The 19793-nt window shown below is 46.7% G+C and overlaps 2 protein-coding genes across 11 annotated transcripts in view; one reads left to right on the top strand and one right to left on the bottom strand.

Annotated features, from left to right (window-relative positions):
* The window catches only part of MYO9A (myosin IXA), a 272310-nt gene extending 261875 nt beyond the window's left edge, over positions 1-10435 (top strand). For all 10 annotated transcript variants that reach the window (XM_034993654.1, XM_034993659.1, XM_034993658.1 and 7 more), the window contains 3 exons: positions 2800-3002; positions 5081-5223; positions 5890-10435. In XM_034993654.1, coding sequence (XP_034849545.1) covers positions 2800-3002; positions 5081-5223; positions 5890-6353 — 810 coding nt within the window. In that variant the 3' untranslated portion in view covers positions 6354-10435. The remainder of the gene's footprint in view (positions 1-2799; positions 3003-5080; positions 5224-5889) is intronic.
* A 4070-nt stretch (positions 10436-14505) lies between these two features.
* Positions 14506-19472, bottom strand: NR2E3 (nuclear receptor subfamily 2 group E member 3). Its single transcript, XM_034994623.1, has 8 exons — positions 19391-19472; positions 18848-18974; positions 18568-18671; positions 18232-18480; positions 17970-18145; positions 16835-17081; positions 16485-16590; positions 14506-14638 (listed from the first exon to the last, which is right to left on the bottom strand). The coding sequence occupies exons 1-8, from the start codon at positions 19470-19472 to the stop codon at positions 14506-14508; spliced, it is 1224 nt and encodes a 407-aa protein (XP_034850514.1).
* Positions 19473-19793: the final 321 nt, after the last annotated feature.

Here is a 19793-nt window from a genome sequence, read left to right as displayed (position 1 = left end):
TCCTTTGTTGTAAATTAATTGACCATTTGAGCAAGGGTCTGTTTCTGGACTCTGTTATGTTCCATTAATCTATGTGTCTGTTTTTGTGCAAGTACCATACTGTTTCTATTACCACAGCTTTGTAGTATCTTGAAATCTGGAATTGGCTAATCAGGGTCTTTTATGATTCCCTAGAAATTTTAGTATTTGTTTTAGTTCTGTGAAAAGTGCTATTGCTATTTTGAGATATTGCATTGAATCTGTAGATTACTTTGGGTGGTATGGACATTTAGCAGTATTAATTCTTCCAATCCATGAGCATGGAATATATTTTCCACTTGTTTGTGTCATCTTCAGTTTCTTTCATCACTGTTATGTAGTTTTTAGGGTAAAGGTCTTTCACCTCTTTGATTGTTTATTCCCAGGGATTTTATTCTTTTAGGTGCTATTGAAAATGGAATTGTTGGGGCGCCTGGGTGGCTCAGTTGGTTAAGCCACTGCCTTCGGCTCAGGTCACGATCCTGGAGTCCCGGAATTGAGCCCCGCATCCGGCTCCCTGCTCGGCGGGAAGTCTGCTTCTCCCTCTGACCCTCCTCCCTCTCATGCTCTCTGTCTCTCATTCTCTCTCTCAAATAAATAAATAAAATTAAAAAAAAAAAAAAAGAAAATGGAATTGTTTTCTTAATTTCTCTTTCTGCTACTTCATTATTAGTATATAGAAATTTAACTGATTTCTGAATATTAACTTTGTGTCCTTGTTGCAGGTATACTTTTTTTCTGACTCTTGATTTCGGCTCAGGTCATGATCTCAGGGTTGTGAGATCGAGCCCTATATCAGGCTCCGTGCTCATCACGGAGTCTGCTTGTCCCTCTCCCTCTGTTCCTCCCCACCCTGCTCACGCTCTCACGCTTTCTGTCATAAATAAATCTTAAGATTATCTCTTGTCTTTAATTTTTAGCAATTGTGTCTATGTATGGACTTCTTATTTATCTTCTTTAACATTTGAAGGCTTTCTTCAGTCAGTAGGTTGATATATTTAATTGGTTTTGAAAAATGCTCTGTCATTACCTCCTCAGTATTCTACAGGATCTCTCGCCTCTTCTGATATTCTTTTTACATATGGTAGATCTTTTTATTGTGTTCTAACTTTTTACCTTCTTTTCTGAATTTTTTCAGGAAAAATTTTGTTTTCTCTGCTTGATTCTTTGTATTTTCTTCTGACTTAACTTCCAGTCTGCTATTTCAGATCTTTCTATCTCCTTCAGCATGAGTATTTTAAGTCTGTCTGATAGCCACAATATCTGGAGTCATTGAGGGTTTCTGGGTTTTGTTGTGTTCACCAGTTTTCATTTACATTGTCTTGTCTCCTTTTGTGCTTGGTTACCTTTGATTATGTGTCATACATAGTATTTGAAAAACTATTTCTAAAAATATTTTGAGGCCTGAGAGGATATGATTTTCCTCCAAGGCATGTTTTCATTTTTTTCTGTCAAGTTCTAGGGCACTAGCAATCTGGAGTTACTTTAATCCAGTTTTAGGAATTACAGTTTTCTGGACCATTCAAATGACTCGAAGCTAGGCTACAGTGTCCACAAGGACTTTTGTTTCAGTTTACTCTTATGTTTAGGATGCAAACCTTGGGGATCCCTGTGTCAGGCATGAAGATCTTACCAGCAGTCCATACCCTTGTGTGTTTTATTTCTACCCCAGGGATTGGCAAACTTTTTCTACAAAGGACCAGAGAGCAAATATTTTAGGCTTTGTGGACCATACAGTCCTTGATGCAACAATCAGTGCTGCCATTGTTCTTTGGAAGAGCCTAGACAATGTGTGAATTAATGAGCATGAATGTATTTCAGTAAAGATTTATTTACAAAATCAGGCGTAAGGCCAGATTTGGCCCAGGGCCATAGTTTGCTAACCCCTGCTGTAGTCTGTCAGAAGCTCTCCTCAGATTCCCAGCCACCTCTTCTTAAATTTAGGTTAGCCCTGAATGCTCAACTAGCCTCTCTCTGGTTTGCTTTGTTAACTAGCTCTCTGGTGCCTTCAGGAATATTTTATGTTTGGTCCAGTTGCTCTCAGCAGGAGGTATAATCTGAAATACCTAGTCTGGTATTATCAGAAGCTAAAGTCACATACAAGGTAACCAAATTAAAAGCAATGACATTTTTTCCCCTCTGATCTCAAGAAGGAAATTCCTTAAGGTGATCTCAGAATCTCTCTCACTAGCATCCTGTGATACATAAATGACTTTTTTTTTTTTAATGAAACTGACTTTTCAGGACCTGTTTCTGTAGTCTTCCTAGAGAGACTGTGCATTCCAAGGTTAAAGTTACAGAGCAGTGTTGTCCATCAGAACTTTGTAGGATGATGGAAATGTTCTATATCTTGCACTGTTCAGTATGGTAGCCACTAGCCACCTGTGGCTATTGAGCACTTGAAATGTGACTAATATGAATACAGAACTAAAATTTTACTTTTATTTAATTTTAACTAATTTAAATTTAAATAGCCATGTGTGGATACTTAATTTGGAGTGGACAAAGCTTAGATTAAATGAAGAATCTCCTCTCAGTGCATAATGTGTTCCTACAGTCCCACCCACCAAAGTGTCCGTTTTCTAGTGCTCTTGCAAGAAATAGTTAATCTAAATGTGTTTGATGGACAGTATCTTTTAAATATCTGAGGCCTTGCCGAAAGTTTCCATTTATTCCTACCATTCACCTGGTGTGATGGAAGTACACTTGCTATCCTAAATGGGCCACATACAACTAACGCAGTCACTCACTTTACTTGCTAACACGTATTTTTCTTTTCAGGGAAAGGGGCGACTTCGTCGAGGAAACTATCCAAGTCCATCCTCTCCTGTTGTAGTTCGGTTGCCCTCCATGTCTGACGTCCCAGAAGAGACTTTGACTAGTGAAGCAGCTGTGGAGACTGACATCACGGAACAACAACAAGCAGCTATGCAGCAAGAGGAGAGAGTACTGACTGAGCAGATTGAGAACCTACAGAAAGAGAAGTGAGTTTCTAGGAGGAAAGGGAGCGACTATTTATTACCTGCTTTCATTTTCTTCATTCTCTGCTCTCTTGATTTTTCCTTATTTATTAAATATCCCCTATGTGTCAAGCACTGTATCAGGTAATACAGGGGATGCAAAGATGACAAAGACATGTTGCCTGGACTCGGGTAAGAGCGTGAAGAGTTGTCACCTTAGTGAAGGAAGCTCCATGAGGAGGGAGACCTGAAGCTTCTTCAGTGACAGTGCTGGAGAAGGCTGACTGGGATAAGGTGTGTCAGTCTTAGCCAGGATTCCTAACAGGTCCGAGATCAGTTTCAATGAACAGATTGGTCTTTAAAATGAAGAGTAAGGATTCCTAGGCTAAGACAGAGTCCCTTTCAAGAATGGGTATTATTCAGAACTCCCTGAAGTGGGACACCTGGGTAACTCAGTCGGTTAAGCATCTGCCTTTCAGCTCAGGTCATGATCCCAGGGTCCTGGGATCGAGTCCTGCATCGGGCTGCTTGCTGGGCAGGGAGCCTGCTTCTCCCTCTGCCTACTGCCCTCCCTGCTTGTGCTTGCTCTCTCTCTCTCTCTCTCTGACAAATAAACAAATAAAATCTTTAAAAAAAAAAAAAAAAAGAACTCCCTAAAGAAGGCTATTATGTGAGGATCAATATAGCCATGGGGCCACCAACTGGATGGTCAGGGTAAGGCAGGAACTCTAGTGGATGCTGGGATACTAGGTAGAAAAATTGGTTGCAATTTAGGAGAGAAGACAGTCAGCTCTGTGCCCTCTACCATCACTGGAGCAAGGGTAGGTAACAATAACACTATATCTTGGGGATAATACGGACATGCTGTGGTTCTTTCTGAGGGTACTGTGCACCGGTTCTTATTGACAATAAAGACTCTTTAAAGTTTTAAGGGGATTTTTGTTTCTGAGTTCCAGGATCCCAGGTCTGAGAGCTTGATGCATTAGGGGACATACGAGTCTGTTAAAGTAACTTTTTGCCTGTCAGGGTTGATTCTAGAATTTTGGTAAGCTAAAAAAGCAGCTGAGGCTCAGCTGTGCAGAACATGATAAGGCAGAAGTGGTGCACATTGACCAGGGGCTAGCTATCTGATTTGAAAAGAGGACCTCACTCAGCTTTGATGAAAATGGTATTGGAGGTATAGAAGGGTGAATAGTTTGAGCTAGGCAGAGTGGAAGCAAAGCCGAGAAGGCTCTGAAAGAGATTTGGTAAGGAGGTTGTGGACAGTTTGGGACTCAGAGCTGGTATATTTCCAGGTAGTGACAAACTCTAAGATCTGCGCATTGGAGAAAGTTGCCCATATAACATGAAGGAAAGGTTGTTAGAAGTAGCAGACACAAGGACACTTCGGTGTGAGAATACTGAAGTGAGCTTTTACAAAGATGTTTATTGACAGATCAGGGTGACATCAGGTAGTAGCGAGAAAGCAAGATTAGGAACCAAGTACCAAAACTTGAGGGAACAAGGAGGCACAACTGAGAGGTAGGTGGGTGCCTGATGAAGAGGAGTAGAGAATGTTGTGAGTGGAGGTGGCATAAGAGGCAAAGGACAAAAAGATCAGTGACGTTTTACTTCATCAGAGGTCTCTCTGTGGTTAAGGTAAAGGATATCATCTGTAGCCAGTTAATGCCAGTTCATGGAAGATAGTTAAAGAGCTGGAAGGAATCTTAGAGATTATCTCATGTCATCTCTTTGTTTTGTGGATGAGGAAGCTGAGGTCCACGGAGAGGAAAGTACTTTCCCAATGCATTATGTATGAGTTTAGAGTGAGTTTAGAACCCTGATCCCCTGGTTATCAGCCCAGAGTTCATTTTACCAAAATACCTTACAGCTGCAGCATCTTTTCCCACCTCGCTCTTTGCTCTCTTAGAGGTCCCAGGCTTTGTGTTTGTAGCCTTCATCATTACTGTGGCTTACCAGTCTTCATGACCACCTTGGATGGGAACAGTAGGAAATGTGACTGTTTTGCTACTTAAATTTCTTTCATCATAGGTCTTTTTTTCCTGTTGTCTTCCTTCCTCTTCTTATCAAACGCTAGTGGATTTCTTGATTATATCTTACAGGGAGGAGCTAACATTTGAGATGCTTGTACTGGAACCCCGTGCTTCTGATGATGAAACGCTTGAGTCTGAGGCCTCCATTGGGACTGCTGATAGCTCAGAAAATTTGAATATTGAGTCTGAAGGTGCCATCTCTGAGAAATCAGGTAAATGAACATATTAGATCAAAGACTCCAGATTTGTTTTGCAAGGGACGATTAAGGATTCCCAAGCTAAGACAAAATCCCTTTCAAGAATGCCTGACCTTATGTGAGAAGGTGACAAAGTCCTAAGGAGTTCAAATATACTGATCTTTGTGAAGCTTCCATTATGTATTGTTCATCAAACCAAACATTTAATGTAATGGAGTTTTTTTGGTCAATTTAATGTTTTCTCCTCTGTTTACCACAGAGAAAACCCAATAATCACAACACATGTTGTCTTACTGACCCATGATCCATGTTCTAAGGGTGGTTAGTAGGAGTTGTGCCCTGCTGGGAGATGGGCTCATACCAAAGGAGATATTTAACTACCTGGCATGTCTCAGGGAGACTTAGAATTACTACATATCCTGGCAGTATTTTAAATGATAGTGACAGTTGTAGACCTCTCCTAATGGGTAGTCGAACTCCAGACTTCTTGGGGTTGATTCTTAAATGATATGTGTAGAAATGGATAACTTCTCAGGTTATGACTGTGGACAAAGTAGGTCAGCCTGGACCCTTCAGACCTCAGCCCACCCATCACACGGGAATGGTGAAACCTATTCTTTTGGGATGATTTGCTTTAGAGGAAATTGTCACTTAGAGCTTTGATCTCTCCTTTTGCTTTAGAGAGAAGCTTAGCCCTGAGCTCCCTGAAGGCGGCTGGCAAACCTGAACCTTCAAGCAAGCTACGAAAGCAGCTAAAAAAGCAGCAAGACTCTTTGGATTCGGTGGACTCTTCAGCCTCTCCTTTATGTTCGTCTAACACTGCATCTTCTCATGGGACCAGAAAACGATTTCAGATTTATTCTAAATCTCCATTCTACCGAGCTGCCTCAGCTGGGGAGGCCGTGGGAATGGAAGGGCCATTGGGCCAGACCAAATCCCTGGAAGACAGGCCTCAGTTCATCAGCAGAGGAACCTTCAACCCTGAAAAGGGCAAACAAAAATTAAAGAATGTGAAAAACTCACCTCAGAAAACCAAAGAGACCCCAGAGGGGACAGTTGTGTCTGGCCGCAGGAAAACTGCAGACCCAGACTCCAGCTCCACCCAACAGCTAGCTCTCTTTGGAAACAATGAGTTTATGGTCTGAACTGGCAGCTGGGTACCCCTTCATGGCTACAGAGTGGTAAACACATCTCATCTTCAGGGCCTCTTCTCATCCCCTCGTCCACAGTAGTCCATCCTAACTGTGGTCCTGCCTCTTGCCCACGCATACACCCGAGGACTTGGGTGCTAATGTCCTGGGCCTCCGGCAGAAGCAGAAAGGCTTCTCTGAAGCCTGCTGGGGATGGTGCCGGCTGTGCCTTGGCTGCTGTGTTTGCCTGGACAGTTCACTACGTGGAGCCGCCTAGGGCCGGCGCATTTGGGTCAGGTTGGCGGTCTTCCTACTTGCCTCTCCTCCACCCTCTTTTCCTTCCCAGAGGTGGGTGTTGAACTGGCGGGGGGACATGGTAGGCCTGAGGGAACCACTGATTTTTGACATTTGAAGAAAACATATAAATCTTTCTTAACCGTGAAAGCAAAAGCCTTTGGGTTTATTTTGGGATAGTTAGGAGCTGGGGTAGAATATAATTTTTTTCCAAGGATTTATAAACAAAAAGCCTAAGCCCTCTATTTTAAGATCTTTGAGAAATACTCCATGTTATATCCTGGGGAAAGTAAAAAAGTAATTGTTTCCATGAAGCCATCAGAGCATGTCTCAGACATCTGGTTACATGATGAAGAAGAGAGTACGTGTTTTGTTTTTTGATGATGTTCAGTGTCATAATAATGCTGATTTCATTCCTGGTTAGTTCCTGCCAAATATATTGCATGGGCTGAAATTTCAGCTGCCCTGCTGTTCTCATACTTCCTGGTCCTAGGATTAGGTTCCTCTAATTTTCTTTTTAAGTCTCAGAGACATGGTGATCCCTAAACATGAGGGTCTCATCCTAATCCACCCAGGCTTTCCTCTTTGTATAGATTAAACTGAAGATCGCATATGAACCTGTTCATCTTCCACCACAAACTCAGACAAGTAATGTGACCATCTAATCACTTCTCCCAAAACATTGATACACAACACTGCATGAATAAGTGTTAACAGAAAGCTGCCAAAAAAATAAAAAGGTTTTTAATATAACCATCTAACTATTATCTTCTTTTCCTCAGACCATCAGTATTAAATAGATGAAAAAATAAATCAAGGACTACTTGAAGCTATTTTTGTTAATATTCTGGTTACTGAAGTTTACTGTAAATATATATGTATAGTATGCATATTTCTTTTTAACCTTATGCTTCCCTCCTCCTCGTGGAATTTCTTCCCACAGATTAGGGGCCATTGGATAGGGGTGAGAGCCACTGTCCCTGGGTTGAGGGAAAAATCAGACCATCTTTTTCACCACTGGGTGTCTCCATACACCTGAGCTATAATAGCATTTTAAGCTTCTTAGCATTTGTGGGATTAGAATCTGTTTTTGCTATTTATAATATATGGAAAATGAAACATGATACTCTTTCTTGAGATAAGTATGTGAAAATGTTTATTTTTAAAGTCACTAAATGCATCTTGTCTAACTACCACGTGCACTGTTCTGAAAAAGAGCCTTTACCATCTGTAACCCGAATTTTGGTTATTCTTTCTTTTCATACTTCTTCATTTGAAGTTGTAGAAATATTAAGACTTTTGTTAAGGCAGATTCTCTCCTGTTACACAACACTGAACCTCATGTCACTGCCTCGGTGGTTATTGTCAAGTCCCAGAGGTCAGGCTTAGAACATCATTCTGAGTGGCAGCTAAACGTAGCAGGAGTCTTACCTCTCCCTGGTTTGGTTTCAGAAATGAGCTAGGGAAGGGAATCTTAAATCTCCAGAATGATGATGGTTGAGTAAGTGTTAGATTTCATATCCCGCAAACATCTGCCACCTTGTTCATGCTGAGGAGTAACAAATGGAAAGCCTTTTAAAAATTGGAACTTTGGAGAATCTTCTAGAGGAAAACCCAACCCCTCAGCATGGTCGGGTCCAAGTGGGACTTCTGGGGCCCCGGGGCCCCAAGTGGGGCTGCGCAGGCTGTGTCAGTATTCCTGGGGGAGTAGTGTCCTGCTGGGTGGGCATTGACTACTACTCTCTGCTTGCTCCAGAACATTGGTTAAATACCGTATGAAAAAGAGATGACCCTTGTTGGATAATTTCCTTTGGCCCCGAGGAACAGCCTGGAGAACACATCTTGGCATATGTTCTCTCTTCTAAATTTTTTCAGATTTTCTTTGTTTGTTTGTTTGCAAAATAAGTTTTTGGCAGTTGAAAAAAAAAAAAACTCATATAGGTCACTTTATAGGAACTAGGCAATGGATGTTAAGAGACTTTATATTTCTCAGGGACCTGAAACCTGAATTTGGATAAAATTAAATAAAAAATACTTGTTTTTTGGTTGCTAGATTTGTGGATTTCTAGTCATTTAACCAACTGTCAGAACGGAGGGTGGCGGGTGGGGAGAGATCCACACAATCGTAAGAATAGAGAACAAGTGTGGGACCCTCCCTCTGAAGGAAAGAAAGCTTTTCTTCTCATAGGATAACAAGTACTGTTGGCCTGATAAAGAGATGAAGCCATAACTCTTAAAAACTGTCAGAACCAAGTGCTGTATCTTCTTCCATCCGGTCTTAACTGATCCTCTCCGTGGTTAAAGTTATGTTACCACGAAGTGATGCTGTATTATAATCACTTAGGACGAAAATGTTTAACCTTCTTATATGTCGCAGTTGTACCGCCCATTGCTTCTCCTTTGCTTTTCTTTGATCTCAGATGCCACAGACGCAATGGGCAGCCCCACATTTGGAGCCCATACTCCAAAATACAGAGGAATTCTGTTTATATCACACATTCCCAGCCCCAAACCAAGCCTGGATTTTCACTTCTCCACATTAAAGCCAACTATCCCTTATCATGGAAAATGTAATAGAAGCAGAGTAGTACAATTACAGTGTGTATCATTAAGTGAAGCAAATTTGTTTAACAGCAAGAATCAGGGAGGTGACATACTTAGTTTGTAATGCACTTCCTGCCATTTTAATTCCTTTGCCACTCTAGGCTTCTGGAAATACAAAGGGAGATACAGAGTTTCCAGTATGGGCCTTGAAGAGACAGAGGGACCCGAAGTCAGGGGTGGGATACCAGAGCCCCTACCTTCTCATGCTTTGGAAACCAGCTGCAGCTCTTACCCTGCTGCTGGGAGGTTGGTGGAGACTTCTGTGTTCCTTGACAGTAGGCTTGTTTTCACTGTCAAAGAGAAGAGAGGGGGTCCTAGAAGCATGCTGAAAAGAGGAGGGTCCAGCAAGGTTCTGCAGGTCCACTTCAGTGACTGTGGGCCATGGTTTTCCTTTTCTTTTGTTTTTTGTTGTTTTTTTTTTAACTATAACGAATGTGTACCTTTCACAAGCACTTTGGTAAACTAGAGAAGAAATTCTCAGGATGTGTTCAAAGCTAAGAGAGTTTTAATTTTAAAAAGAAATATAGTCCAGATGGCTTTCCTCATCCTCCTCTCCTCTTTTTTCTCCCTTGGTGGGGGAGCTAGGCATGGGGCATGCATCATTCTGTGTTGACAAATGCGTCATGCCTATCCATAATTTTGTGACAGTTCCCCAGCACTGTCCCCCAGTAGCACCATGCTAGCCTTGGTAGTGAAAGTCCTTGGTATCTGAGGGAGTCCTCAGTCTTTCTGTGCCCCTCACATACTTTTAACCACTTTTCTCTGGAACCACTCCCACATTTGATTTGGTGTTAAAAGGTAACAGCAAAATGATGATTGTGGAGATGGATCTATTGGGTCTTGTTGGTCTCTTGGTTAAAACTGTTCTTCAAAAAAGCCACACGAACGGGCCTATCACCTTGCTATTCATTTATAATTAATACCTATTTATCAGTCCTCTTAGGTCACATAAAAGTTGCACCTTTTGAACCAAGTAACTGTATTTACTAGGGGAAAGGTGTGGATTACAGATTAGTATTATATTATTTTAATGGATTTAAAGTAATTTATAAGTATGCTGAGTGTAAATTTTTAAAAGACTATGTATTGTAAAAGGACGTATCCTGTGAAATATATCATTTTACTGTTTAACAGAATAATTCTATAAAAAGAATGATTTATCTCACCCACGGAACTGATTACATTCCTGATGCAATCAACAGGCACTTTGTAATTTCCTTTTGGGTTTTTTGTTTTTTTTTTTTTTTGGATCGGGAGGAGCAAGACATCATCTGTATAAAGTGCAGTTTGTGTCACTCAGAATATGCACTGTATAGCTACACAAAAGCAGCTTGATGAACAAATCACTCCATGGCTCATTAAAGAACAAAGCTTCCAGAAGCAGCAATATGTGTGGTTTGTTTTCTGACCATCCTGGCTCCCACCCCAACTCACTCCAGTCCCACTCCAAGAAACAGCAATGATTTTTGTTTGTTAAGCTGATTTTTGTTTAAGGAAAGGACTGAGCCCCAAAGTAACAAAGTGCAGAAGCAGTAATTATTGGAACTCCGCTGAATTCAAGTGAAGGTGAGATTCGAGATCATCTTTTTCTGTAAGAGATGCTAGCTGCTAGCCGTTAAGACTTCCTTTAATCAGCCTAGAGCTAGGTGGACAGTGAAGACGGTAAGTCTACAGTTAGGATCCTCACCAAAAAGACTATGAAGAAGTAGCAACATCTGCTAGTAGAGGCCCAGGAATTCATGCCTAGGTTGTCATTTTTGTTCTGCCACTATGCTGTGTGACTTTGGGAAAGTCGTGAGCCCTTTCTGGGTGTCAGTTTTCCCATCTGGAGATGAGTTCTCTTCCTCAGGTCTACTTCTCTGTAACTCCTACGGACTCTCAGGTCTCAGTGTAAAAGGCAGTTTTACTGGAAATTTCCTCTTCTCCCTTGAGCTGGATTAGATGTCTCGTGTTCTCAACAGTGCCCAGTATTTGTGGCATCAAAAAGCTGTTTTGAGGGGGCCCTGGGTGACTTGGTTGAGCATTTGCCTCTGGCTCAGGTCATGATCCCAGGGTCCTGGGATGGAGCCCCATGGCCGGCTTTCAGGAGCTGCCTCCTTCCTCTCCCTCTGCCTGCCGCTCCCCCTGCTTGTTCTCTCTCTCTCTCTCTCTCTCTCTCTCAATAAATAACTGTTTGATGTAAGCTTCCCAAGGCAAGAAAAGTGCTTATCTTCCTGACTCTTAGATCCCCAGCACCTAATAAAAGGTGCCCTTGCTTAAATATTGGACGAGCAGGTTGAGTGAGATCAGGAGTTCCCAAATGCCAAACTAGGTCTAAGGTGAAATGGAAATTTATTCAGTTTTTAAAATCCTGAGATCATTTTCCCATTTCTTTTTGCATTGTTTACATTTTTGCATCAAATTTACATCAAAATGAAAAGGATAGTGAATGGTTTCTTAAAGTTTCTTTAATTGGCCAAGTAAAACCTAGAAACGCCATTTTGAAAATGTACCCCTGTGGTAACCAAATCTACAACAAACCTTCCCAATGCTTCTTGGCGTCTTTGGGTCTTTCTCTGCCTTTTCTACCATCAGATAGTCCCTTAGGGTGGAAGAGGAAAACCGTCTCACAAATCTGAAAACTGCAGTTGCAAAGAAAGGCCCAGATAGGTCCACAGAGACGGTCTCTGTGTGCTTCATAACCAAAGACATTTCTGGCGTTGAGGGCAAAAAAGCTTTCACAGTATCCCCTCTCCTAGCAACGGCCCTAAATGCAATGAAAGCTGTTATCCATTCGAATTTCAGTGGGGCCAATTTACAGCAAAATGTTGAATAAATCCCGAGATCAACGGAGCTCTGTATTGTATTAGGAAAACAAGAGCCACTCCGTGTATTTCAGGTGAGAGGGACATAATACAGGAATTAGGGGTTTAATAATACACACCGGAAGAACTGAAGAAACAAAAGTCAGAGAAGCTCCCACAGAAAAGGTCGAGAAAGCCAACACAGATCTCAGCCAAAAGATCCAAAGTTAAGAGCTTGCCTGGAAGCTACTGCAATTCGAAAGAAGGCAGCCTGAAATCACCTTCCCACACAGCAGTCTGCAACTGCCTCCAGAGGAATGACTTCATCATTTACCTGCCTTCCATTAGCTAGCCATAGGGGTAAGAGGATCCTGGGAAATGTAGTTCCTGGCATCTCTGCAGTGAGGACAAGACCTTAGAAGGGGGTAGTATTGATGCCAGGTTGACAGCAGCTAATCCAGTTTATATATCTCCTCTATTTCTCCAAGACTTCCTCCTGGAGATCCCAATCTCTCCCAGTGTAGAATTGCTGTGCTCACACATCCCAGACACCAGCCCATGAACTTCCAACAGGCCACCTCTGCACAGCTATGTTCTGAGATGCATGACTGTAGGGTAGATGTCCAGGGCCTATCTGGTCCTGTTTCATCCTTCTTTCTTGCTATGGTGCCTTTGTGCAGGCTTTTTATATGCAGGCCTTTAAACCTTATGGATGAAACTTTTGATAGGGAACTGGATAGTATAATGGCATTATAGACATTAGATGGCTTGAATAACAGGCAAGTCTGGTGTTTTTAGAAGATCAAGAATACGGGGCATCTGGGTGGCACAGTCAGTTGGGGATCCGACTCTTGATTTTGGCTCCAGTCATGGTCTCAGGGTTGTGGGATTGAGCCATGCATCAGACTCTGCACTGGGCGTGGAGCCTGCTTAGGAATCTCTCCCTCTTCCTCCACCCCTCATCCCCACTCTATATCTATATATCCATATATAAAGATCAAGAATAGTTTGTGCTCAAGTGGAAAGGGCTCAAGCTGGGCAATACTTGCCATACTCTTTCCTCTTTGGGCACCAGCCTAGCTATTACCATTTCCAGAGCAGAGTGTCCCGAACCACCTCCTTCCATCAAGGCAGGATATCTCTGTGAGCTGGGAGAATTCATGCACAGGCCAAAGAGCAAGAATCCCCTAGGATTTTACAGATTTCTCACATGACCTTCTCCTCTTGACTTCAGGCATTTCTTCTTGGAGGACAGGAAATGCAACAGAATCATTCAGGCATTCTAGGGGTTGGGAGCTCTGGGGGAGCTCAGGATCCTATTAATGCCAGAGTTAAGTGGAGTTAAGTAGAGTTGCACCAGGGTTTAAGTTCTCTCCAAGCCTCAGTTTTTTCATTTATCACTGGGGATGACTGGTCCCTGCCCCAGAGCTAATCTGAGGATTGAATATCAATGCCCATTCAGCACTCAGTTCACTGCCTGGTGTATCATCAAGTGGCCCACACAAGTTCACTTTTTGCATTACTATCATTTCCTAGGTCTTTTGGGTCTGTCTGCAAAGGAGGAGGTTTTTCGGAGCATCTCTCCATAAGGAATTAAGAAGTGAAAGAGACTCCCCTTCTAAAAAAGTGCCTGGCGTCGAGTGGGATGTGCTCACCTTTGTTTATGGAGGGGTGAGGAAGGGCAGGAAGAGAAACACCGACAGCGCCTGTGGGGTGGTGGGACCCCATCTGGAGAGAGGCTGGGTTTTGACTCCTGTGGGAGATTTTGAAGCTGGGCTTGAATGTGTTGCCCCTGGACTCTGCCGTGGCATGGAAACCAGATGGAACACAAGAGTCTGTGCTCATTTCTTCAGTGTCCTCCAGTGGAGAGCCTTTAACACATTTGTTTTCTTGGTTTTATTTTTTGTCCACTTTTTTATTGAGATTTAACACAATACAGTAAAGTGCACAAATCTTAAGTGTGCGGCTCAGTCAATTTTTATGAATGAGAGAATTTGTGAAACCACCACCTAGGTCAACATCAAGAACATTTCTAGTCACCAGAGGGCTCCTCTGGGCCCCTTTCCAACCACCCCACCTCCCTACTCCAGGGGTAAACACTATTCCAGCTTCCGCCACCACCAGTTAGTCTTGCCTGTTCATGAACTTTGTATAAGCAGAAGCTGTGCCTGGCAAAGTTCTTTCCTTCTACTTTTATGTCTGCGAAATTCATCCATGTTGTCACATGTGTTGGTAGTTGATTCTTCTTGATTGCCATTTTCCATTAAATGAATATACCATAATTTATTAATTCATCCTACTGCCGATGTACTATCAGGGGCTATTATGAATAAAGCTGCTGTGAATATTTTCATAATATCTTTTGGTGGATATTTCTGCCTGGAACACATACCTACAGGTGGGATTGCTGGGTCACAGGGCAGGCAAGTGAGTGCCTTCAGTTGGCTGTTTCCTAAAGTAGTTGGACCCATTTACTTCCTCCTCCCTCAGTTTTTGAACATATCACAAAGGAGCTTCTCCATTGGAGTATTCCCTATGGTCTTGCGGAAGAAGAGGAGCTCAACTCGTTCGGACGTGATAAACCTCAAAGATGGGAGAAGCAGGAGCAATTTCCCAAACCTGAACGGGAGAGAGGACACCATTAGTTTTATTACCAGCTTCTGAGCATGAGTCATGGGGGCACTGGGATAAAAATAGTGAATAAATATTGTTTATTATGTGCAAAGATTGTAAAGTGAGAAGTTATTTATATTAATGCTATATAGAATGTGTTAATCATATATATGATTATGATAATTATGAGATGATTAATACTATGCATATTTGAATAAGAATATAAATGCCTCTCTGTAAGTCCAGTAGGATGATAGAATAGCCATTAGTGAAAGTGTTCTGAAGTTGAAGCATAATTTTTGTGTGCCAAAGAGATACTCATCCTAAGAAAAGAAACTGCAGTTTTAAATAAGAACCATTAAAAAAAATTTTTTTTAAAAAGGGCTCAGTCAGTTAAGCATCCAACTCTTGATCTCAGCTCAGGTCTTAATCTCAAGGTCGTGAGTTCAAGCCCCACCTTGCACTCCACGCTGGGTGTGCAGCCTACTGAATGAATGAATGAATGAATGAATGAATGAATGAATGAATGAACAAATCGATCAATCAATCCATCCATCAATCAAACAAACCATCTGCCAAGGCAAGGATCCCCAGTGCAGAGAAGGTAGATGGTGAAGGCCCAAAAGACAGATGGGAGGGATCAACAGAGGTCACTGCCCAACATCAAGGAGGCCACTTCAAAGTGGGGCAGCTCCACGCTCAACTCCCACCGTGGAGGTCTGTGGGAGGCCTTCCCTCATCTCCCAGTTATCTGCGGGACTTATTTGTTTCAACCCAAGGGCTTTCTTTCTCTTGCAAGTGCCAAGTGGGTGGGACAGAGAAGTTGCACGTCTTATGCTTGTTCCTTCCTCTCTTGTTTTTCTGAGCTAGGGAGTTTCAGGAAGAAGTAACTAGAAAGTCAAGTAGAGAAATTGTTTTTCAAACTGGAGGTATTCGTCCCCTAGTGGATCTGAAATTAAACTTAGTGGGTCACCACCAGCCACGCTCACAGCCTCTCAGTAGCTACTGCCCCCAAACCCAGCCACAGCAGGGCTCTCATCCATGCATGTGGCTTAGCCAAGTGCATCCCTATGGGATGTTCCCCGGAGCTCCAACAGACCTGGTCATGGTCCCTCAAAACTACCTCTTCCTCCTGACTTTCCTTTTTATTTCTTGACTCCCGCTTCTCCCAAATAGCACCTCTTCTCTTGCTCCTTACATCCATCCATGTACCAAGTCGGACGCATTCTGACTCCTGGAGGCCCCTGCAACTGTCCTCTCCCTACAACCACTCCCACAGAGCAGGACACCAGGGACTCCCCTGGAGGATGGCAGTGCGTGCTTCCCTCCCCGGTCATGTACTCTGGACTCACTCTAGCTCTGTGTACAACGCCCTCCTGCTCAAAAGCCTGCAGTGGCTCCCCTCTGCCTACCAAACCCCATATGGCCTTCGGCCGGCATTCGAGGTCCTGGACTGGCTGGCCCCAGAACGCTGTTCTAGCTTAATCTCCTACCTTCTGCTGGCAGCAATCTGTTACACCTTCCAAACCAGGCTCCTGCCCGAGCTGTCTACCTGGATGCGTAGCGAGAGATAGAGGTATCCGAACCCCTCACTATCTGATGGGGGTGGTTCTCATCTGTAGTGGGGCCACTGTGCTGGGCATCCTGGGAAGGCAACAACTTTGTCTTCTGCTCATTTTGGTCCCCACCCCTGGGACCTGGCACACAGGAGATGCTGGATTCGTGCTGGTTGAATCAGACCTTTGGGCCATCTAATGAGTGACACCAGGGATGGTGTCAAAGTGGTGGGGGGGGAGGGGGAGGGTAAAGAGGTGAAGGGACAGATGGGCAGGGAGGCAGGTGCTCAGGTCACCTCACAGGCTGGCTGGGGTGGTGTGCCTTGCTGTGCTGGCTCAGCATCACTTGGGACTGGTCCTGCAAGGCCTCCACGTGCTCAGGATCCTTCAGGCCCCGAGTTTCTGGAGAGAAGCATCGGCAGTGAGCTCTTCTCCCAGCCCGTCCGGCCTGCCCCCGCCACAGTCAGCCAGGGCCCTCAGGCGGAGTGAACCCAGCCCTGCACCTCACTCCTCCTGCTCCCCAGGGAAGAAGCCTGCACACCCCCGGGTCTCTGTGGGGTGGTGGAGGCAGAGGGAGAGGCAGAAGGAAATCACTGGAATTTCCATTTACCACACTTCCGTAAGGCTTGGGCAAAGACTCAGCTACCTGGTTTGAAGAGGACCAGGGCCTTCATGCAGGCGAACTCTGTGGGGTCCACCGCCAAGGCTCGGAACCGTGAGATTGTTTCCTGCAGGATGCGGCTCTCTGCACTGGCCAGTGCCAACCGGCCCTGGGAGCTGCCAGCAGCGGGGGCCTCGGGCGCGGCCAGCAGTGGGCAGGTGTCCAGAGGCAGAGACCACTGTATGGCCCCGAGGAGGAAGAGTTCACTCCATGCCTCCTCCAGCAGGATCACCTGTACTCAAAGAAGGAGCGAGCATGATGGCGGAGATCCAACATCTCTGGCTCAGCCTGAACCTCTGCCACCTTCTCCGGGGCCCTAGGAAAGGAAGGGCTGCCCCTGGATGCCCAGACCATCTCCTGACCTCTGCCTGACATTGAGCCAGAGGCCCAGGGCTCTGGGATTTGGTATGATCTGGCCCAGCTGCCTAGGCTCCAAGATGCTCTATGCATTCCCTCCAGAGCCTCAACTGGAACATTTAGGAAAGCCTAGAGCCATGGCAGCTGGGCAGCCTTAGGGACAGTCCCCACAAGCGTCCCAAGTTGAGTGTGCTCAGCAGACTCGGCCTGACCTCTGAGCTGCTCCATCCAAACCACTGGCCAAGTGCTCAGACCCTCAGTGTGCCTCTCTTCCTGGGTTTATCGTGACAGGTCTGCTTGCCCTTGAGAAGCTCAGAGGGAAGTCCTACAGGTGAAGAGGTTAGGCGGAAACTCGAACCCTGAAGTCAGAGGCGTCTGTGCTCCTAGAGAGCCCAGAGTCTCCCACTTGCACTATTCAGGGTGTGCAGACAGCCCTGTCACATACAGAGGGACTGTAGGACCTGAGGTTTTGTCCAGGAGGAGAAAAGACCCAGCGGACCATAGGCACTGCCTTCAAATCCCTGAGTGGCCCTAGCCACCATCATCCCCAAGGTGCACAGCCCACTATCACCTCTGCCCAGAGATGTGAGCGCCCCCAGTGGTCACATCCCTGAGACATGGATCCCTGACCAACACTGACTCAGAGACATGTGCATCCCAACCGTGACCATCGCCGAGCTTCGGGCACCCCCAGTCATCACCTGCGAGGGGCTGTATGCGCTCCCGACGCAGCTGACTCAAGGGCATCCCCCGACACACACACCTGATCGCGGAAGGGCAGGTTGGAGAACACCGGCAGGTTCTTGGCCCACTTGACGGCCATAAAGAGAAGGCGAGCTGATGTCTCGTGGATGCTGTCCAGGCCACAGGGCGATGAGGAGGAGTATGGGGATGAGGGGAACTCGGGATCATCGCTGGTGACATCAATATTCTCGTCGGCTGTTGGAGGAGGAGGTGGTGACATCAGCTCCCAGTCTGGGGCCGGGGCAGGGGCTGCTCAGGGCCCCAGCCGGCCTCCCACTTACCATCCTCTGGCTCCAGCTTAGCACATGTTTCGGCTGTTATAAGGCTGGCCATGAAGTGGTGGTGCCCCGGCGGCGTGAGGGCCCCAGGCCCCAGGGCTCTGGCTGCAGAAACAGGCGTGGGGCCCCGTGGGCTGGGCCCCGCCGGGGCCAGGGGGGCCCCCAGGGGCTCCAGCCGGGGCTCCGGGTCTGACTCCACGCTAGCCAGCCGCAGCTGGGCCGAGCTCCGCGGCTGGCGCTCATTCTGCACAGCTGCGGAGGCAGGAAGGGTCAGGACACCCCCCGGGCCTGGGCCCCCATCTCTTCCGTCACTCGTCTCTGGGATGCGCCCCGACTCACCGTCCTGGTTCATGCCCTCCTGCAGGCACTTCTTCAGGCGGCAGGCCTGGCACTGGTTCCTGTGGGCCTTGTCCACCGGGCACATCCCCGCCCCCACCTGGCACCTGCAGGCCGAGGGCGCCCAGGGTGTCAGTGCCCCACCACCCAGGCCCTCGGCCGTGGGTTTGGGACATGCTTGGCCCAGTCCCTCCGCCGCTGAGAACGTCCTCCCCCGACACACCCCGCGCAGGGTCCCGCAGGGGCGGGAGGGGCAGGGCCGTCCTAGGCGGGCCCCCCTCACCGGTAGATGAGCCTCCGCCGCACGCTCCTCTTGAAGAAGCCGCTGCAGCCGTTGCAGGCGTAGATGCCATAGTGCTTCCCGCTGCTGCTGTCCCCGCACACGCGACACTGCAGCGAGGGGCCCGCGCCTGAGGGGGGCAGGGGCCCGGCTGGGTGGCGCCCCTCCCTCCCACCGGCTCCGCGAGCCCGCCCCGCCAGCCCGGCCCCGCCCACAGTTAAAGCGCCAGCCCCTCTGGTGCAGACACCGCACCGCGCGCCCCTCCCCGGGCTAGCGCCGGCCTCCGCCGGCCCGCCCCCCGTGCCCCCTCTGCCGGTGGCTTCAGGCTCTGGCCTCGCACAGAAGCCTCCGCGGCCACACCCGAAGGCTGCGGCGCTCTCCCTTCCTGTGCCATCCTGGCTCTGCCCACCACCGAGGGTTCTGGGTTTGCCGCCTGTTCCCTCACTCTTGCCCACAGCCCTTGGGGCGCCTTTCAGGGTCCCTGCGACCCTCTGGTCCACGCTGCACTCCCCGAGGGCCCAGACCCCACCTCCAGGAAAGCCCTACCTGCGGGCTCCTCTCCCAGGCCCCACCTGCCCGGGGACTCCTTCCTGGAGGCAGCCACCGTCGCCGGCCCGGCTGCAGCCATGTTGGAGCTCAGGCTCGGGCAGTGGGCCCAGTGCTGGTGGGTCCCAGGGCAGCCTGCACCTGCCTTCCTGAGGGAGGCGCTCTGAGTGGGCCCACCCTTGGCCTCCCTCTTTTGACCTCTGTGCCTCTCCTGGTGCGCCTGTCTCCTGTTTCTACTTGTCCCCCTCCCTGGCCCTGGTGGTCTCCCTCACTCCCTCCCAAGTCTCTCCTCTTTGTCCTCCGGCCTCCCGTCTGTCTGTCTGTCTGTCTGAACTCAGAGCTGCCCCAACTTCCCCTCACCACAGCGGCTCTGGCTCTAGGAGACTTCTCCCAGGGCAGTGCT

This window comes from Mirounga leonina, unplaced genomic scaffold (genome assembly GCF_011800145.1).
Source record: "Mirounga leonina isolate KUSES-001 unplaced genomic scaffold, KU_Mleo_1.0 Mir_91, whole genome shotgun sequence".
NCBI classification, from domain to species: domain Eukaryota; kingdom Metazoa; phylum Chordata; class Mammalia; order Carnivora; family Phocidae; genus Mirounga; species Mirounga leonina.
The sequence above is the reverse complement of the archived record's forward strand: the minus strand, read 5'-3'. Positions and strand labels throughout refer to the sequence as shown.

Coding starts and splice junctions, on each gene's coding strand:
- NR2E3 (XM_034994623.1), bottom strand. CDS start 19,472: ATGGCTGCAGCCGGGCCGGCGACGGTGGCTGCCTCCAGGAAGGAGTCC. Junction 18,672..18,847: donor CGGCGGAGGCTCATCTACCG/GTGAGGGGGGCC, acceptor CTCGGCCTGCAG/GTGCCAGGTGGGGGCGGGGA. Junction 18,146..18,231: donor TAAGCTGGAGCCAGAGGATG/GTAAGTGGGAGG, acceptor CTCCTCCAACAG/CCGACGAGAATATTGATGTC.